Source organism: Drosophila grimshawi, unplaced genomic scaffold, assembly GCF_018153295.1.
Source record: "Drosophila grimshawi isolate 15287-2541.00 unplaced genomic scaffold, ASM1815329v1 contig_1377, whole genome shotgun sequence".
Classification (NCBI taxonomy): Eukaryota; Metazoa; Arthropoda; class Insecta; order Diptera; family Drosophilidae; genus Drosophila; species Drosophila grimshawi.
Genome location: NW_025062900.1, coordinates 4301299 through 4317469, shown reverse-complemented (window position 1 = coordinate 4317469; position 16171 = coordinate 4301299). Strand labels below are relative to the sequence as shown.

At 41.3% G+C, this 16171-nt stretch overlaps 6 protein-coding genes and 1 long non-coding RNA gene across 7 annotated transcripts in view; 3 read left to right on the top strand and 4 right to left on the bottom strand.

Annotated features, from left to right (window-relative positions):
* Positions 1-3456, bottom strand: part of LOC6561438 (tRNA-dihydrouridine(16/17) synthase [NAD(P)(+)]-like) — a 28204-nt gene extending 24748 nt beyond the window's left edge. The window contains exon 1 of the mRNA XM_001989076.3: positions 3343-3456. The gene's annotated coding sequence lies outside the window, so the exon portion shown is untranslated. The remainder of the gene's footprint in view (positions 1-3342) is intronic.
* On the top strand, positions 802-3373 carry LOC6561440. Its single transcript, XM_001989078.3, has 4 exons — positions 802-1053; positions 1124-2269; positions 2543-3203; positions 3267-3373. Exons 1-4 carry the CDS (start codon positions 859-861, stop codon positions 3269-3271), a joined length of 2007 nt encoding a protein of 668 aa, XP_001989114.2. The 5' UTR covers positions 802-858; the 3' UTR covers positions 3272-3373.
* A 442-nt stretch (positions 3457-3898) lies between the features above and the next one.
* Positions 3899-5880, bottom strand: LOC6561441 (protein mushroom body miniature). The gene is made up of 2 exons (XM_001989079.2): positions 4661-5880; positions 3899-4601 (listed from the first exon to the last, which is right to left on the bottom strand). The coding sequence occupies exons 1-2, from the start codon at positions 5801-5803 to the stop codon at positions 4032-4034; spliced, it is 1713 nt and encodes a 570-aa protein (XP_001989115.1). The 5' UTR covers positions 5804-5880; the 3' UTR covers positions 3899-4031.
* Positions 5881-6198: 318 nt separating this feature from the next.
* On the top strand, positions 6199-6870 carry LOC6561442. The gene has a single exon (XM_001989080.3). The coding sequence runs from the start codon at positions 6214-6216 to the stop codon at positions 6817-6819; it is 606 nt and encodes a 201-aa protein (XP_001989116.1). The 5' UTR covers positions 6199-6213; the 3' UTR covers positions 6820-6870.
* On the bottom strand, positions 6847-10192 carry LOC6561753. Its single transcript, XM_001989081.2, has 4 exons — positions 9699-10192; positions 9361-9528; positions 7864-9048; positions 6847-7379 (listed from the first exon to the last, which is right to left on the bottom strand). The coding sequence occupies exons 1-4, from the start codon at positions 9850-9852 to the stop codon at positions 7060-7062; spliced, it is 1827 nt and encodes a 608-aa protein (XP_001989117.1). The 5' UTR covers positions 9853-10192; the 3' UTR covers positions 6847-7059.
* A 21-nt stretch (positions 10193-10213) lies between these two features.
* Positions 10214-14918, top strand: LOC6561754 (protein smoothened). The gene is made up of 6 exons (XM_001989082.3): positions 10214-10419; positions 10498-10924; positions 11001-11482; positions 11918-12538; positions 13001-13171; positions 13227-14918. The coding sequence occupies exons 1-6, from the start codon at positions 10412-10414 to the stop codon at positions 14725-14727; spliced, it is 3210 nt and encodes a 1069-aa protein (XP_001989118.1). The 5' UTR covers positions 10214-10411; the 3' UTR covers positions 14728-14918.
* Positions 14919-15150: 232 nt separating this feature from the next.
* LOC116805247 lies at positions 15151-16058 on the bottom strand. Its single transcript, XR_004365083.2, has 2 exons — positions 15903-16058; positions 15151-15267 (listed from the first exon to the last, which is right to left on the bottom strand). It is a non-coding gene; the product is annotated as an uncharacterized LOC116805247 (long non-coding RNA).
* Positions 16059-16171: the final 113 nt, after the last annotated feature.

Here is a 16171-nt window from a genome sequence, read left to right as displayed (position 1 = left end):
GGCGTAATTGGCAGTAAAATGTTTGTGGATGCTGTAAATAAATAAAATAGTTTAGGACATAGAAAAGGTCTTAAATAGCTGAAATATCTACACTAAAAACTAAAAATAACAGATAATGTTATTAAATAAATTCATATGCCCTTTTTACAGATTGTTAATATAGAATCCCAAATAATTGAAAAGCTGATAAACAAATCAGCTCCAATCAAGGAAAACTATTATTATTTAAATAAATAAAAGATATAAATAACATAGAAATCCAAATAATCGAAAAGTTTACAAGCTCACCAAAAACAATTAAGTTAAATAGTTTTATCAATTCACCAATTTTTCCTTTTACCAAAAGTTCAATTGAATTATGGTTGAAATAAATTGCATTTTCTGTTGGTTCCGGTTCAATGTGCCCGCTATGACAACGATGACAACAAGAACAAAGGCCCTTAGAGAATGAGATGAGAGGCAACTAATAAAGTGACAACAAGAAAAGCTTTGATAAGCAGCAAAAGAGCCACATCAAAACGAAAACAACAATAAACAAACAAAACAACAAGTAAAAAGGACAAACGGAAGCTGGCAGCTTTCAATTTGAGAAGCACTCTTGCGAGCAACAGAGAGAGAGTGAAAAGAGAGCGAGAGAGTAAAGCTCTCAATAGCAGACGAGAGAGTGAAAAAAAGCTGTCACAGTAGGCGACGCACAGTGGTTCGAGCATAGTAAACTCAAACACATTACTTTTTCAACTAAGATGAACAAAGCTAAAAAAAAACATAGTTGTACATTTCTGTAATTCGTTTCGTGTAAATGTTTTGTTTGTAAAACTTGTAAAAGTACAAAATTGCCTCAATATATTAAGGCCAAACATGATTGATATATTATCGTTGCCGCGTCGCAACAATGTGACCAGCCAGAGCAACAAGCACCAGGCCAGTTATAAGTCTGGTTTGCCCATAAACAGTTTGCCCGGCTGGGAATTAATACCGCTCAACTGTAAACTGCCCATGCTCAAGTGTCCTGGTAATCAGGTGATATTTTCAAAGGATAAAATCGGCAATACGGTAACTATTTGACAATTGTTCAGAAAAGTAAGAGAATATTCCTAATAGCGATCTCGTCTCCAACTTTCAGTTCAAATGCAGCATGCAGGATTTTGATTCATCTGTAACCGTACACATTCCGGAATATAATCCGTTGCACGATTCCAATTTAAAGACCTTCTATTCGAATGAGCGCAATTTGAAGCGACTGCGCGAGAATGGTGAGATCACCGATGAGAATGAGGTTATCTGCAATCTAAAGGATTTTAATCAGTATCGCGAGGATCTGCACAAATCACAGTTGTACTATGTGCTTCAGGCATACAGACAACGTGAGACGGAACGTCAGGATCGCCTCCTGATCGCAAATGCGGAGGGCATCTCGCGACGGGATCATATGGAGATGGGCGCTCGTCATCACAATCAGGAGGAGGTGCTGGCACGGAAGCAACGACTGGAGGAGGAACGTCATGATAGGAAGATGCGCATCTATAACATCACAGAGGAGCGTTTCAAGAAACTGGAGGCCATGACAGCGATGCAACAAATGTTGCTCGAGCATCGCAAGATGTTGACCAATATGCGGATGAAGGCGCACATCAGTTTGCACCAGGATCTGCAGCGCAAGCATCTTATCAAGCTGAAGAAACTGTTCCAGTTCAAGAAGGATCGCTACAACAAGAATATGCGCAATTTGCACAAGCAGCGATTGATGAAGCATACCGAGGGACAGATTCAGTCGTGGCACAAGCGTCTCAATGAGCGCATTGCACATCAGCGAAGGATCGAAGTGCTCCTCATGGATGTGCAACATGAGCGGGAACATTTCATTGCTAATCACATCAAGAAGTACCAGGAGAAATGGCAACGCATACAGGACGAGATCAAGAATCGGGGTCATCAGACGAAAATCGCTCGCCAGCCCAAGCGACACAATCAGAAGAAGAAGAAGAAGCCGAGGTGTGTGCAGCCCTCATTCTGTGATGAGTATCAGGAGAGCTTTGAAGGTCTCCTCGACAGCGAACTGTGCTATGCCCTGAATGCAGCCATCGCCTTGGATGGCCATACCCCCGTCACCTTTGCGCCCAACGATCCCATTTACAAGGCCGCCCAGTATATCCTCAATCACATCTTGCAGGGCTTCAACGTCGATCTCAGCGAAGATGAGTGCGCCATCAGCATTTTGTCCTCGCGCATCATGAACTTCATTTGCGATGCCAAGAAATATGTCAACTATGTGAGTATTTAACAGTGGAAGGTATATGGTGTACATATATTCCGGCTGTGTTGAAATTGGGGTGCTAGGAAATCGATAGCATTTATAATCGTATGTCGATAAGAATTTCTGAATTTTCAGAGATAAGCTAGCTCCTTCAAAGATGGGCATATACATTTTCAGAACACAAAATTTTAGAGACATTACAAATTTATCGGAGATACTTCCTTTTCCTGCAACATAAATCTCCACAAATTTAGTAATCCTTCCTCCTCTATAACAACCCTCCTGCAGAAAGCCATACAGATAATTGGCTTTGCGCGGCATAATAAGGCCATGGAGCTGCCGTCATCATCGCCAATGAAGAACACGCTGGCAACGAAAAATCAATCCCGGGTCTCGCATGTCTCATTCAGTGGCGTCGCTAGCACCATTGGCATGAGCAGCTATGAGATTCATCCGTTTGTCGATGTGCGCACCTGCACAGATCGACGACCGACGCCGGCGGGTTCGTTGGCCTCTCTCATTGTCGGCCAGGTGGGCGAACAGGAGGTACATGAGAAGCAACATTTGCCACACATGAATCGCAACGAAATCGTATTCATCGAACACTATTTGGTGAAGTTCAAGCGAGAAATGTTTGTGAGATTGGATAAGCAGGTTTTTGCCGCCATTCAGTGTCACTTTGAGAATCGCTTTATGGAGGTGCGCGAGGAGTTGCTCGAACTGGACAAAGATTTCCTCTACAATCAGATTGCGATTGGTATTCTGAGTTTCGCTGTGAATCCGTTGAACTATGAGACGGCTTTGATGCTGACCGTGAGTGTTTTGTCCAACGAGATCATTTGGGAATTGCAGAATACGCTGCTCAAGCCGGGCGTCGAGCCACGTGGACAGACGCATCCAACGAGCTGTGGCAGCGATGTTGAACGGGAACAGCGTGCCTTCTGCTCAAGTTAGTTTTTGTTTTAGCTTATGAGTTTTGTGTGTTTCACCCAATTCCAAATCATTCCCCCAGTTTAGCTTACAGCGCATAGAGAATCCACAGGTCTAGCGCACAAAATTCTTGTGAAAAGCAATGTAATTAAACTTACTTGTATATATTAAACTGTTGTTCGTCTTCTATGCCTTTTGTTGTTGCTCTACAGAATTGCACTTTATTTATTATCCAAATAATATGCGGCTATCCAATCCAATTTTGCTGCGTAAACACCAAACAATCTGCAGCATGGCAAGCAACAGCTGTGTGGCTGTGTGCCAGGGCTACTGCATTCACAATAGTTGAAACACTCACAAATATGCGTGCATTCCTACAGTGTATGCGCGCGAATTCAAAAGATTTTAAAAATATTTGCAAGATGTGTGTTTCACCCAATTCCAAATCACTCGTCCAGTTTAGCTTAAGGCATATAGAATCCACTGGTTTTGTCTTCTTGCCTTTATATGCAGGTTGTATGCCGCAATCCAATCCTATTTGGCTGTGAAAACAGCAGCATAGCAAGCAACAGCTGTGTGCCAGGGCTACTGGGTTCTCATTCACAACAGTTATATGCTACGCATGCATTGCCACCCTGGTTAGAATCGAAAATGCGCGTAGTTCACGATTAAAAAACATTACACATTTATTCTAATTAAAGAAAAAACATCATAAAAAGTCCATCGTGATCTTCACAAAATTTTCATCGTCTTAGCTTTCGTACAATAATCTTAAAACTTAATACCTACAACACTATTTCTGAATGCGGTCTATATACAACTCCAAACTTGTATGCAGACTAGAAACTTATTTGGGAAAATTGAATGGTGCTGCATAGGGATACATCATTGGATTGTAATGGGAGCCGGCTGCTAGCAGTGGAAATGGAAATGCAGCTGCCGGTGGCATATTTGGCGCCTGCTTGGTGGAAGAACGCTTCCTTTTCGTTTTGCTCAACGCTGGCTTGGGATCACTGCTTGATTCACTCTCGCTGTCACTCTCGCTAATTGCATCTGCATCAGCCTCATCATCATCATCGTCATCATCCTCCTCATCATCATCATCGCTATCGTGCTTTTCAATTTTAAGTTTCTTTTTGGGAGTTTTCTTCGATTTCTTAATCAACGTACGTTGTTTATCTTTTTTGGACTTGACGGCAGGAGGAGTTGGTTGAGAAATCGCTGGCGTTGTGCTGACCACTCCGGCGGGAAATGCAAAACGCTTATCCACATTGAAGACGGTCAATTGTTGCATGGTAAACTCCATGAATGCCTGCAAAGCTATGCTTAAATTGGGAGGATTCGGGCAGTTCTTGAGACTATGATAGGATGCCGAACAGTTCCGGCAGATCATCTGGCACTCGAAGGAAGTGTGTCCCTGTGAAAGGAAAGGGAAGATTTTTAGCAGCGAGCTGAGGATTAACTAAAAAAACTCACCTTTTTATCGCATATGCCACATGGATGGTTCGCCTTCTCCTTGCTTTTGACGGACTTTTGCTCTTCGACCCCGCTGCTTGGGTCCTCCTCATCGTCTACATCTCGCTCATCCTCGTCGGGTATAGTGAATTTCCGTCTCTCTTTGCCCAGGCAAACGACGTCCTCTTCGGAGGCGTGTTTCTTCAGCGTTTTCGCAGACTTGGGAGTTGATTCCTTGGCCACCGTTTGGACCTTAACTGGCGAGGGTGTATCATCGTCGGATTCCTCTTCGGAGGAGGAGGATGAGGGGGCAGGTGGCTTAGCTGCGATCTCACTCTTAACCTTTGCCTTGTGCACAATGGCAGCTTCTCTTTTTCTAACCACCTCGCCAGCTTCGACACTCTCATCAGAGCTGCTCGAGGAGCTGTCCGCGCTACTCTCTGCTGGCTTTGCCGGTTTTGTTTTGGGCGACGGATCTTTCTTTTCCTTCTTTATGTTGGCTGCATTGATGAAGGTAGGAGGCTGAGTAGCAGCAGCAGCTGGTTTCTCAACTACCGCCGTCGCCTCGACGACAGGCATTACAATTGCAGGCGCGGCTTCAGTGGGTGGCTCTCCAGCGACTGGTGGAGCAATTGTTTGTTCTACAGAACCTGTTGCGCTCTGCTCTTTGCCCAGTTGCCCGTTGTCGAAGTAGAACAAATCATTTGGCATTGCGCCATCATTGTACCAGGGTCCAGCTGCACCTGCTCCATTGTTGCGACCACCGCGACCGACGCCTCGTCGACCACCTTTATCATTGCTACTGCCTTTGCCATTTCTACCAAATTTATCATTTCTGCGTCCTTTATTTCCTCTTTGTTCATGTTTTCGATTATCCCGATGATTATTATCTTGAAATCGGCGTTGACTTAATTGCTGTCGATTCGGATACGATTGCAGCTGATTTGGATCTCGGAATTTCTCAAAACTCTCATCGCCGCCGCCGACTCCTCCTCCGCATCCTCCACGTCCTGCATTACGATTAAAATTATCACTCGGATTGTGTCGTTTGCCGGCCCAGTTTCCATTCGCTTGATTGCTGTTGTTATTCCCAAAATGATAGTCATTGGCGCCGGAGTTATTTTGCCAATTGCCGCTGGGACGTCTTTCTCTGCCGCCTTGCATCTTTTCTTGTAGGCAAACCGTCGCAGCTCAAAAAAAAACTCGAACAAACCAAAACCGCTTGCACGTGTTAAAGAAGTATCGATGCTCGGCAGGTCAATATCGACACTATTGATACCTAACAATTAACATCGTTAGTAAATTAGTAATCGAAAAGCACGTGCGATATATCGATTAGTTTATATGTGTGAAAAAACAATTAAGCTGAATTAAATATGTAGCCAAATTGCATCTTAAGTACTATAAAACCCATATATACTTTCAATATTCACGTACTCAAAAAACAACATTGCCAAAAATATATTACACCCAGTATAAAATATATCAGCCAATCGCTTAACATCGATACAACGATAACATTAGCGCTCAGCGTGTTGTTTACATTTTCTGCTGCCATCGAAATATTTAACAAAATGTTTCATTCAGATGTTAAAAGGCTAAATAATAGACATAAAAGAGATGTGGCTGATCGCTCCAAGAATTGGGGTAAGAAGAAGTTTACACCGAATGCATTTCGACGCACCGAAGCAGAGCCTGTTCCCGAAGAGACTTCGCAGCCGTGGAATCATGTGAAGAATGACATTTTGGATGGCGAACACGAAGAGCGCAACGCGGAACGCTTCGATATGAACAGCGCGCAGGCCAAGGAATTTCGCAGGCAACGCGAACAAAATCACAGACGCAACATAATCGAAACAAGTCGCAACACAAAAACCAAATGGGAAAGTTTTGATGATGACAACAACGCTGCTGAAACATCCGAATCCAAGACAAACCCAGGCAAAAAGAACTATAAAGAAACCATGACCAGCAAGACGAAAAGATCGATTATGGAAAATCCTCAAAATATGGACTTTACGCAACGCAATTATCTACGCAGAAAATTAACCAAAGCGGTAATGACTCAAAAAAATGATAGCTTAAATGCAGCCATTCAGGATATGAAGAGAAACGCTTGCAAAGTGCACAAAGATCAAATCCAACCTCTTAACAAGAACAATAAATTTCGCAATAACTAAAAGTAAAAAAAAGATATAACAAAACAATTGTGATTTTTGTTTTCTTTTTTTTGGACAAATCAGAATGTATACACAACATAAGTACACTACACACAATTTATGTAAATCTCATCTTAAATATAGGGGGAGTATATAGTGAATGGGGATCTGTAAAATAATATAAATATGTAAACTAAACAGTATGAGACATGAGACATCATCGCTATCATCTCCGCATCCATCAGGCATCCGCAACGTATCTCAACCATTTGCAGCATTTGCCAGTTTGGCGATGAGCTGATTGTATTTACTGTTGCCGGTTACACACTTTTTGGAGTTGCGCGCCTGTTCCGGTGAATTTTGTAGAAAATATATGACGATAAATTCGAGTGTTTGATTGGCTTCCTTGGGGTACATCATGTTGAAGGTATAATAGTAGCAAAGCAATTGGGCAACAATATCTGGCAAATCCACATCGCTGGCAGCAAACGTGCTCATTATCTGTCCCTCAATGTAGACCATTGCCTCTATTTGGGTGGCTTCAGTGACGCCGCTGACGCCGCCGGATGATGTTGGTGTATCTGGAAAATAAAGAGATTTTAGTTAAAGATTTTAAATTATATATAAAAAGAATTCTTATATTTAAATAATTTGATACTTGCTACACAATGTGGTTTTAATACACTCCTAAAATAGTCGACCAAAATGTTGGTAAATCGCCATATTTTTAAAGCCAAGAGCAACTCATCTTACTATTCAGAAAGTAAATTTCTAAAATTTATGCATGTAGCTTCTCTAATAGAATATAGTTAGAGTCCGGTGTTTGGATATTCACTATATGTTACTGAGATCCAATGAGATCAACTCCGTAATGTGTACAGTTAGCTCAATATTACTAAATTTCTGCAAGCAAACTTCACGCAGAATTTAGATAGTGAAAAAGAAGCGAACCGAATCCTCATGAAAAAAAAAACACTATACTATATGGGAACATAGATGGCTTCCCTTTTAATCTTCTAAGTATTTCACAACAACCTAAAGAAAGATAAATCGTTCGTTACTCACTGACTAGAGCCACCCAAGGCGCATTGGTTGGGTTGATTTGCTGGACATCTTTTGGCAATGCGCCATTGTCGAGTTTCATGAATATGTAGTCGGGATCCTCGTTAAAATGGTATGCCAGTCCGCGGACAACATTCGCATTGTTCTCCTCCAAATCGTTGATTTTCTTATTTTTGGACGTCTTGAAGAATTTAAAGATGCGATCTCGTTCGCTGGCAAAGCGTTTCTCGAGCACTCGGGGATCAATGGACATGAGCAGCTCAAAGTGCTGATAGAGCAGATCCTTGTTAAAGATATACGGCCAATTATCCTTGATGGCCGTAATATCTGGAATCTTTTCGCTATTATTGAAGAATTCCCGTTGTAATGGAAAGCATTCCTTCATATATTCGGCTATGGTGGCTATGTCAACAGTGGAGCTGCCACGATAACTGGCAATCAGCAGTTCCTTCTTGTGCTCCAGATCACGATTGAGGGCAACAGATTTGGCATTCCCATTGGCCGCATGTGGAGCCGATGATTTGCGTTTCTTGGTGCTCAGACTGCTGCTGCTGGTGATGTGCAGATCCGATGTGCCCGACGAGCTGGCACGTTTCTGTGGCCGATTCAGTGCATTGTTCCGATTGATCATCTTCGAGATGAGCGATTGGGGCGTCGTCGCAATCTGTTGTCCCTCACGATCCTTTTCCAGCAACGATTCCGGATACTTTTCGGCCGCCTGCTGGGCAACCTCACGAAACACCCTGGTCGGTATGTGAGCCGAGCGTTCTCTCAATGCATCCACCAGCAGATTGGCGAGCGAATTGAGTCGTTTGCCTAAACTGGTTTTATTGCGCAATAGTCTCATAATATCATTGGGTACCTTTGACCAAGGTATCGAGAAGTCTTTAAACAATGCCGTCGATGTCTTTGAATTGCTCGGCGTTATGCTGGCCAGGGAAAGCGTCTCATCGTTCGACACCGTCGAATCATTGGCATTCGACACAAAGCTGGGATCAATGGAGCTGCCAGCGCGATCGGAACGATTTAGCGGCGATGGTGGAGGTAGTATTATATATTCATCACTTTCGGCTAACAGCATTAACAGTATTTTCTCCTTGGCCGCAAAGAGGAGCACCTCATCCTCGCAGATCTCACAGCCATTGCTCTCGAGCACAATGGTGCTGCCCAACAAGCCGTATTTGTGTGCTAAGATGATGAAAATAAATATTTTAGTTGATTTTGGGAATATGAGAATACAGTTTGCGCTGGGATATGCAAACATTTTGATTTTAATAAAAACAATTTCAAATAAATACTTTACAAATTTAATGAATGCAATGTTTTCCAGGTATCTAATAAATATGTATATATAAATATTGAAATAAATGTATATTTAAAAAACTCAAATTTTTGAGCTTGAAAAACTATATATATTTAAAAAAATAAGTCAAATTTTTAAGTTCGTACAGCATTTCCCCGAAAAATGAATTTGAGGAAACCCCAGCGTAGCACACATACCTTTTTCTATAACATCCTTTCTGCTGGGCAAGGACATGAATGTCTTTTTGTTCTTTCGATCGGCGCTGCATATTGTAATTAATACCTTTTCAGTGGGCAAATCGCATTTCAATTTCGTTTTTTGCGCTTCGAGCACTTTGCCAGTCTCGGTGATATTGGAATGCGTTTCTAAAGACCAAAAAAAAAACAAAGCGAAAATAAACAAACCATGTTAGATCAAATAACAATATTGTGAACACACACATACACACACACGCACACACACACGCACACACACACGCACACACACACGCACACACACTAATATTTAGTAATCAAAAGCCGTCGTTTATACGTACCGGAGCCCGGAGTCGCTGTCGATGTTTCAGATTTTTTTGCTGCTGTTTGTACACCATTTTCGTTTGGCGCAGCGGCCGCCGGGGCCGGGGGTTGAGTTAATTGTTTGTTTGATTCGTTTGTAGCGTGCAGCGCGACAGCTGGTGCAGCATCCATGGCTACCAATTGATTGGCCCTTTGATTTCAACAAATTGCACAAAGTGTTTGTGTTTTAAATCAAGCCAGCTTCGTTTTTATAATGCCCGTGTATAAATTTGCACAAGCCAAACTATGGCCAGGGATGTTAAAACAAACGCCACACATCGATATATTTTCCGCTACTTGTGTTTAGCTATCGTACCCACCATCGATATACACACTTGTCGATAGTCACATCTTCGATAGTCTGAGTGCCTGGTGGGTGGTCTTTGCTGCGACAAATCAAACAACGCTCATTTGTTGCTCTACTGCTCTGTTAGCGGTGTATTTAATTTTCATTTTCATTTTCATTTTGTTACTTCATTTCTTTCATTTTTTTCTGAATGAATTAAAAATCAGTGTTGTTTAAAAAACAACGCATTGCTAGCAAAACAGCTACAAAATGCATTGATTACGATTTATTGTGGCGAACCAACAAGGCCCGATTGCGTTGGAAATTAATATTCAACAAAGGCTGCGTTTAATACTATAATATTATTTATAGGAAATATCGCTAGTGAGGCAATCACCACACAAAATGCCAACGTAAGTATGCAGAAGGCAGTTGCCAATATATATGCAAATACCTGACTATGCATGAAATTAAATTAAAATCTTCACTAGGAGCATTTTTACACTTTGTTACCTGTTGCTGGCCGGATTCTCAACGGCGAGCCATGCGAATCTCGATTCCACAAAATACAAAACGAGGACAACATCAGTATCATCAGCAGCTGCAGCAACTGCCAATTCCTCCACACAAGTGGATTTGGAGCCCATCAATGGCACTACAAATTATCGACTATATGGTAAAAAGGGCAAGGACGACAAGCCGTGGTTCGATGGCCTCGACAGTAGGCATATTCAATGTGTGCGTCGCGGTCGCTGCCTGGAGGTGAATAGCACCCACAACACTTGCTTTGGCTCCAAGCTGCCCTATGCATACACCAGTCTGGGACTCACCGATTATCGCAAGGAGCGAGAACTGGACGAAGTCCTGAGCAGTTATTATGCCCTGCGACATGTGCCCAAATGCTGGGCGGTCATCCAGGTGAAAAAAAGATCTCGGTTTTAAAGAAACCCACATTTATTGCCAATCCATAATAATGATGTGTTCCCTTTTGCAGCCATTTTTGTGCGCCGTTTTCAAGCCGAAGTGCGAAGAGATTGATGGTCAGGATATGGTCTACCTGCCTTCCTATGAAATGTGCAAGATTACGCTTGAGCCGTGCCGTGTGCTTTATAATACCACATTTTTTCCAAAATTTCTTCGCTGCAATGAAACGTTGTTTCCCATGAAATGCAGTAATGATGCACGTGAAATGAAATTCAATGTAACTGGTCGATGTATGCCGCCTTTGGTGCCGGCTGATAATGCGGCCAGTTATTATCCGGGCATTGAGGGTTGTGGTGTGCAGTGCAAGGACCCCTTGTATACGGACGATGAGCATCGGCAGATACACAAACTAATCGGCTATGGCGGCAGCATTTGTCTGCTCTCCAATCTGTTTGTGGTCGCCACATTTCTCATCGACTGGCAGAATGCCAACAAATATCCCGCTGTGATCGTTTTCTACATCAATCTCTGCTTTCTTATCTCCTGTTTTGGGTGAGTAGCGAAAAAGAGCGTACAAAATGTTGGGTGCACTTTATAAATTGTATTATTTAATAATTGTTTATTATTGCGTAGCCAAGATAAGCGAATATCTTTGTTTAATGCAATTTACTTTTATAGTTAAAAATGTCGGTTAAATTCATAAATTATATTATGAAATATTGGTTTATTATAGTAGCCAAACGAGCGTGCTTAATGCACTTTATTTTGATAGATAAAAATGTTAATTAAGTTTGTCAATCGTATTGCTTATTATAGTATCCAAAGTAGGCGAATAATTTCTTTTTATGCATTTTTTTTTATGGTTAAATTTTACGTTTTATTGTTTAATAATTTTTCATTAGACGTGACATGACTAACAATTAAAATGTGAACAGTTAAGTGTTTAAATAATATATATTTTTGGATTAAAATGCTTATAATTTGCAGGTGGTTGGTGCAATTTACATCCGGATCTCGGGAGGATATTGTCTGTCGCAAGGATGGCACGCTGCGTCACTCGGAACCGACAGCCGGCGAGAATCTCTCCTGCATTGTGATCTTTGTGCTCGTCTATTATTTTCTAACTGCCGGCATGGTGTGGTTTGTGTTCCTCACCTATGCCTGGCACTGGCGTGCCATGGGTCATGTTCAGGATCGCATCGATAAGAAGGGATCGTATTTTCATCTGATTGCCTGGTCTCTGCCACTGGTGCTGACCATAACGACAATGGCGCTCAGCGAGGTGGATGGTAATGGAATTGTGGGCATCTGTTTTGTTGGCTACATCAATCACGGGATGCGAGCCGCTTTGCTACTCGGTCCACTCTGTGGCGTCATACTCATTGGCGGCTATTTCATCACACGCGGCATGATTATGCTTTTTGGGCTTAAGCACTTTGCTAATGATATCAAATCCACATCGGCCAGCAATAAAATCCATCTGATTATTATGCGAATGGGCGTCTGTGCGCTGTTATCGCTCATCTTTATACTCGTTGCAATTACGTGTCATGTGACAGAGTTTCGTCATTCTGCAGAGTGGGCCGAAAGTTTCAGGAATTATATCATGTGAGTTTGAAATATTTGTGAGAATATAATAATTGAATTAGACATTTAGGATTGCCATCAAGTTAACATATGTATTGGAAAGTTGAATTGAGGCGATGCATTCATATTTTGTTCTAAAGCTAATCGGTTTAAAGTTCTTGATCTTGATAGCATTCTTAGATTTATGCAGCATTCTGTTTTCTTATGGATTTTAGTTATATATTTTGTACAAAGAATAATCAATTTTAAATTAAAGTTTTATCTTTGTCATTCTTCAATTTCAGTTATATATTTTATACTAAAACTAATCGACTTAAAATGCGTGATTAATCTTCATGTCAGTCTTCGATTTATCCAGCATTCTATTTTCATATTGCTCTCATTTATATATTTTGCACTAGAACTAATCGACTTCACATTCTTCACATTAAGTTTCATATCGTTCTTCGATTTATCCACAATTCTGTTTGTTTTCTCTTTCAGTTGTCGCATCAGTTCCGTTTATGATGAGAACAGCGTGTGCAAGATTGATAATCGACCCAGTGTTGGTGTGCTGCAATTGCATCTGCTATGCCTGTTCAGCTCTGGCATTCTTATGTCTACTTGGTGTTGGACGCCATCGTCCATTGAGACCTGGAAACGCTACATAAAAAAGTAAGTTCTACAAGAAAATCATTGAATTAGTATATTCATTTTATTTTGTTTTTAGAAAGTGCGGCAAGGAGGTTGTCGAGGAGGTTAAAATGGCCAAGCACAAAGTCATAGCACAAACGTGGGCCAAGCGTAAAGTTTTCGTTGACAAAGGTAGATTGTCGATAACGCTACACAATACACACACCGATCCCGTCGGACTCAATTTCGATGTGAACGATTTGAATTCATCGGAGACGAATGCGATGAGCTCTACGTGGATGCATTATCTACCAAAATGTGTGATACGTCGCGCAGCTTTGACTGGCGTCACCACGGGCAACACAAACTCCTCCAGTCAGGGACAGCCGGCTGCCGGGCGCAAGAACTCCCTGGACTCGGAAATAAGTGTTAGTGTCCGACACGTTTCCGTTGAGTCGCGACGCAACTCTGTAGATTCCCAGGTGTCCGTCAAGATTGCCGAAATGAAGACGAAAGTCGCTTCGCGTTCACGTCACGGACATGGCAAACATGGCTATGCCTCCAGCAGCAACAAGCGCACCCAACGCCGCCGGGATTTCTATGCGGCGAGCAGCGGGCGTGCTAAATGCAACAGTGCTGGACGTGGCAGGCGTGAGAGCAGCACCTCCGTTGAATCTCAAGTGATTGCACTGAAGAAGACAACGTATCCGAATGCTAGTCACAAAGTGAACATGTTTGCCCAGAGCACCAAGAAGCACAATAGTCATACACGTCGCAATGCCGATCCGAGCATCATTACGGATTTCATACAGAAAAATGGACAGTTTATATTGCCATTTCTGCAGAATCAGGGCATGACAACCAGTTCGGATGAAGAGGATAATTCACGCACCTCGCTCAAAATACGAGATCTCAATGTGGTCGTTAAACAGGAGTTGAGCGATGACGATGATGATGATGTGGATGATGATGATGATTTGGACATTGCGGCACCCAAAATTCAAGAGTTGACCAATGGCAATGGAAATAAGGCAGCTGCCTTGGAGCATTTCTTTAAGCATATGCAAAAATCGAGCGAATCCCATCGACATTCACGCAATTCACAACGCAGTCGCAAATCACGCAAGGAGCACAGCAAACCACATCGACTCGAGTTGGACTTGGATATGGATTCGAATAGTGATTTTAAGCGGAATTATGCACGACAATTGGCCGCTGCAATGGATGTGAATGGGGATTCGTTGAGCTGCTCATCGGTGGAGTTGGATTTGCAATTGGGTGGCATGTTGCACAGTTCATATTCGGGCATGTCGACGGGCAAACCAAATTCACGGAACAGCAAAACCAGCTGTGATGTGGGCATCCAAGCGAATCCCTTTGAGATTGCCACGCACACGTTGCCCACCTATGGGAATGAGGAGTTGCAACAGGCAATGCGTCTACTAAATGCGGCAAGTCGACAACGCAACGAGCTAACCAATGAGGATGCCACCGAAATGCAATCGCTGCTCGGACATCCACGAGTAGGACACCACAAGGAGCCAACGCTGATGAGCGAATCGGATAAGCTCAAAATGTTGCTGCTGCCCTCGAAGTAGAGCTACGAATTTAAACAATTAAACGCATTTATATTTAAGTTTCTAAAACTCAAACCATCTTCCATTTCGATCAGTTAACGATTAGCAATAATAAGAATTTATGACCACAAATTCGAATACGAATATGAATACGAATACTCATTAGCACATAAGTTTGCAAAGTTTACAAGTACTAGAATATATATATATATATATGTTTTTCGATATATATATATGTGGCTATGTATAATGACTGTTTCCTTAACTTAGTTTGTATTTCATGTATGTTGTTTTAAATGTACAAATAAGACGCCATTTTTTTGGAGGCAGCTCAAAAACACAACGAAATGAAATCGAAATTTAAAAAATCAATTTGTGTTAAACAGTGCCTTAGAAAAAGTATTTTACAATTATACATTTTGTAACTAATAAAACGATTTTAAATCTGGCCTCATTTTTCATACATTTTTATTGTAAACATATCAAATCTCGGATCAAATTCAGCTCATTTTGAACGCTCGCAAATCGAGTTTGAATTTCTAGGCGTCTATTTTCTTCAGTCTAAAATTAGAGTAAACAAATACAGGAATATATTTACACTTAAATCGAGTACAGTGTAAACTTATCTTTTGATATTGTATTATTAGAACTTGCGAGGATATTCGAATTACTAAACTACTCTTCAATCTCATATGTGCCTTGCTACAAAATCCGATCTTTAATTATGAGCTTTTGAAATGTATTAAATAAACAAAAAAAATAACAGTGCACGGAAAATTTAAAGCTTTTGTTTCAGTTCGAATAATGCAACACATTTTACAGCACTATTTTTTAGTACATGTACTAATTGGCTACGGAAAGTTAAGTCTACTATTGTGGTTATAGTAAAAATTTAAAGCAAATAGGTGCATAAAATCGACTGAAAGGATTGACAGACATACACACATATGTATACATTTATATATAGATATATATGTATGTGTTATGTGACGTCATCCGATCTCAGTCCCTATGAGTTTATAGTATCCCCTGCTATGTTATAAAAATATCATTGGATATTGTAAACAGACAATTAATGCCTCAACATTTCCTCATAACGCAACTACCCTTGACTAGGGTCAGAGACATAAATAAAATAGAATTAAATTAGACATGCATCCGAAGTTTTCGTCTCTGTTCATGTTTACAATGCTGACCTTTGGCCTTGCGTGAGTTTAAAATTGTGCAGCAGGTAGCGACTAAAGAGGGGCGTTCTTTTGTTTTGTATTGTGATATGAGCAGGTAGAAAAGTAGAGGAACAGATGAACATTTACAATGAAAAGTTACACAAGACTGAGCGTTTGCTGTGCAGGTGAAAACAAGTACATTTAGCCCACCTGATTTCTATTGCAACGTCTTCTTCTTCATTTTTAATATATAAGGAGTGATATATATTAATTGACCAATCATAACAATACAGCTAGAG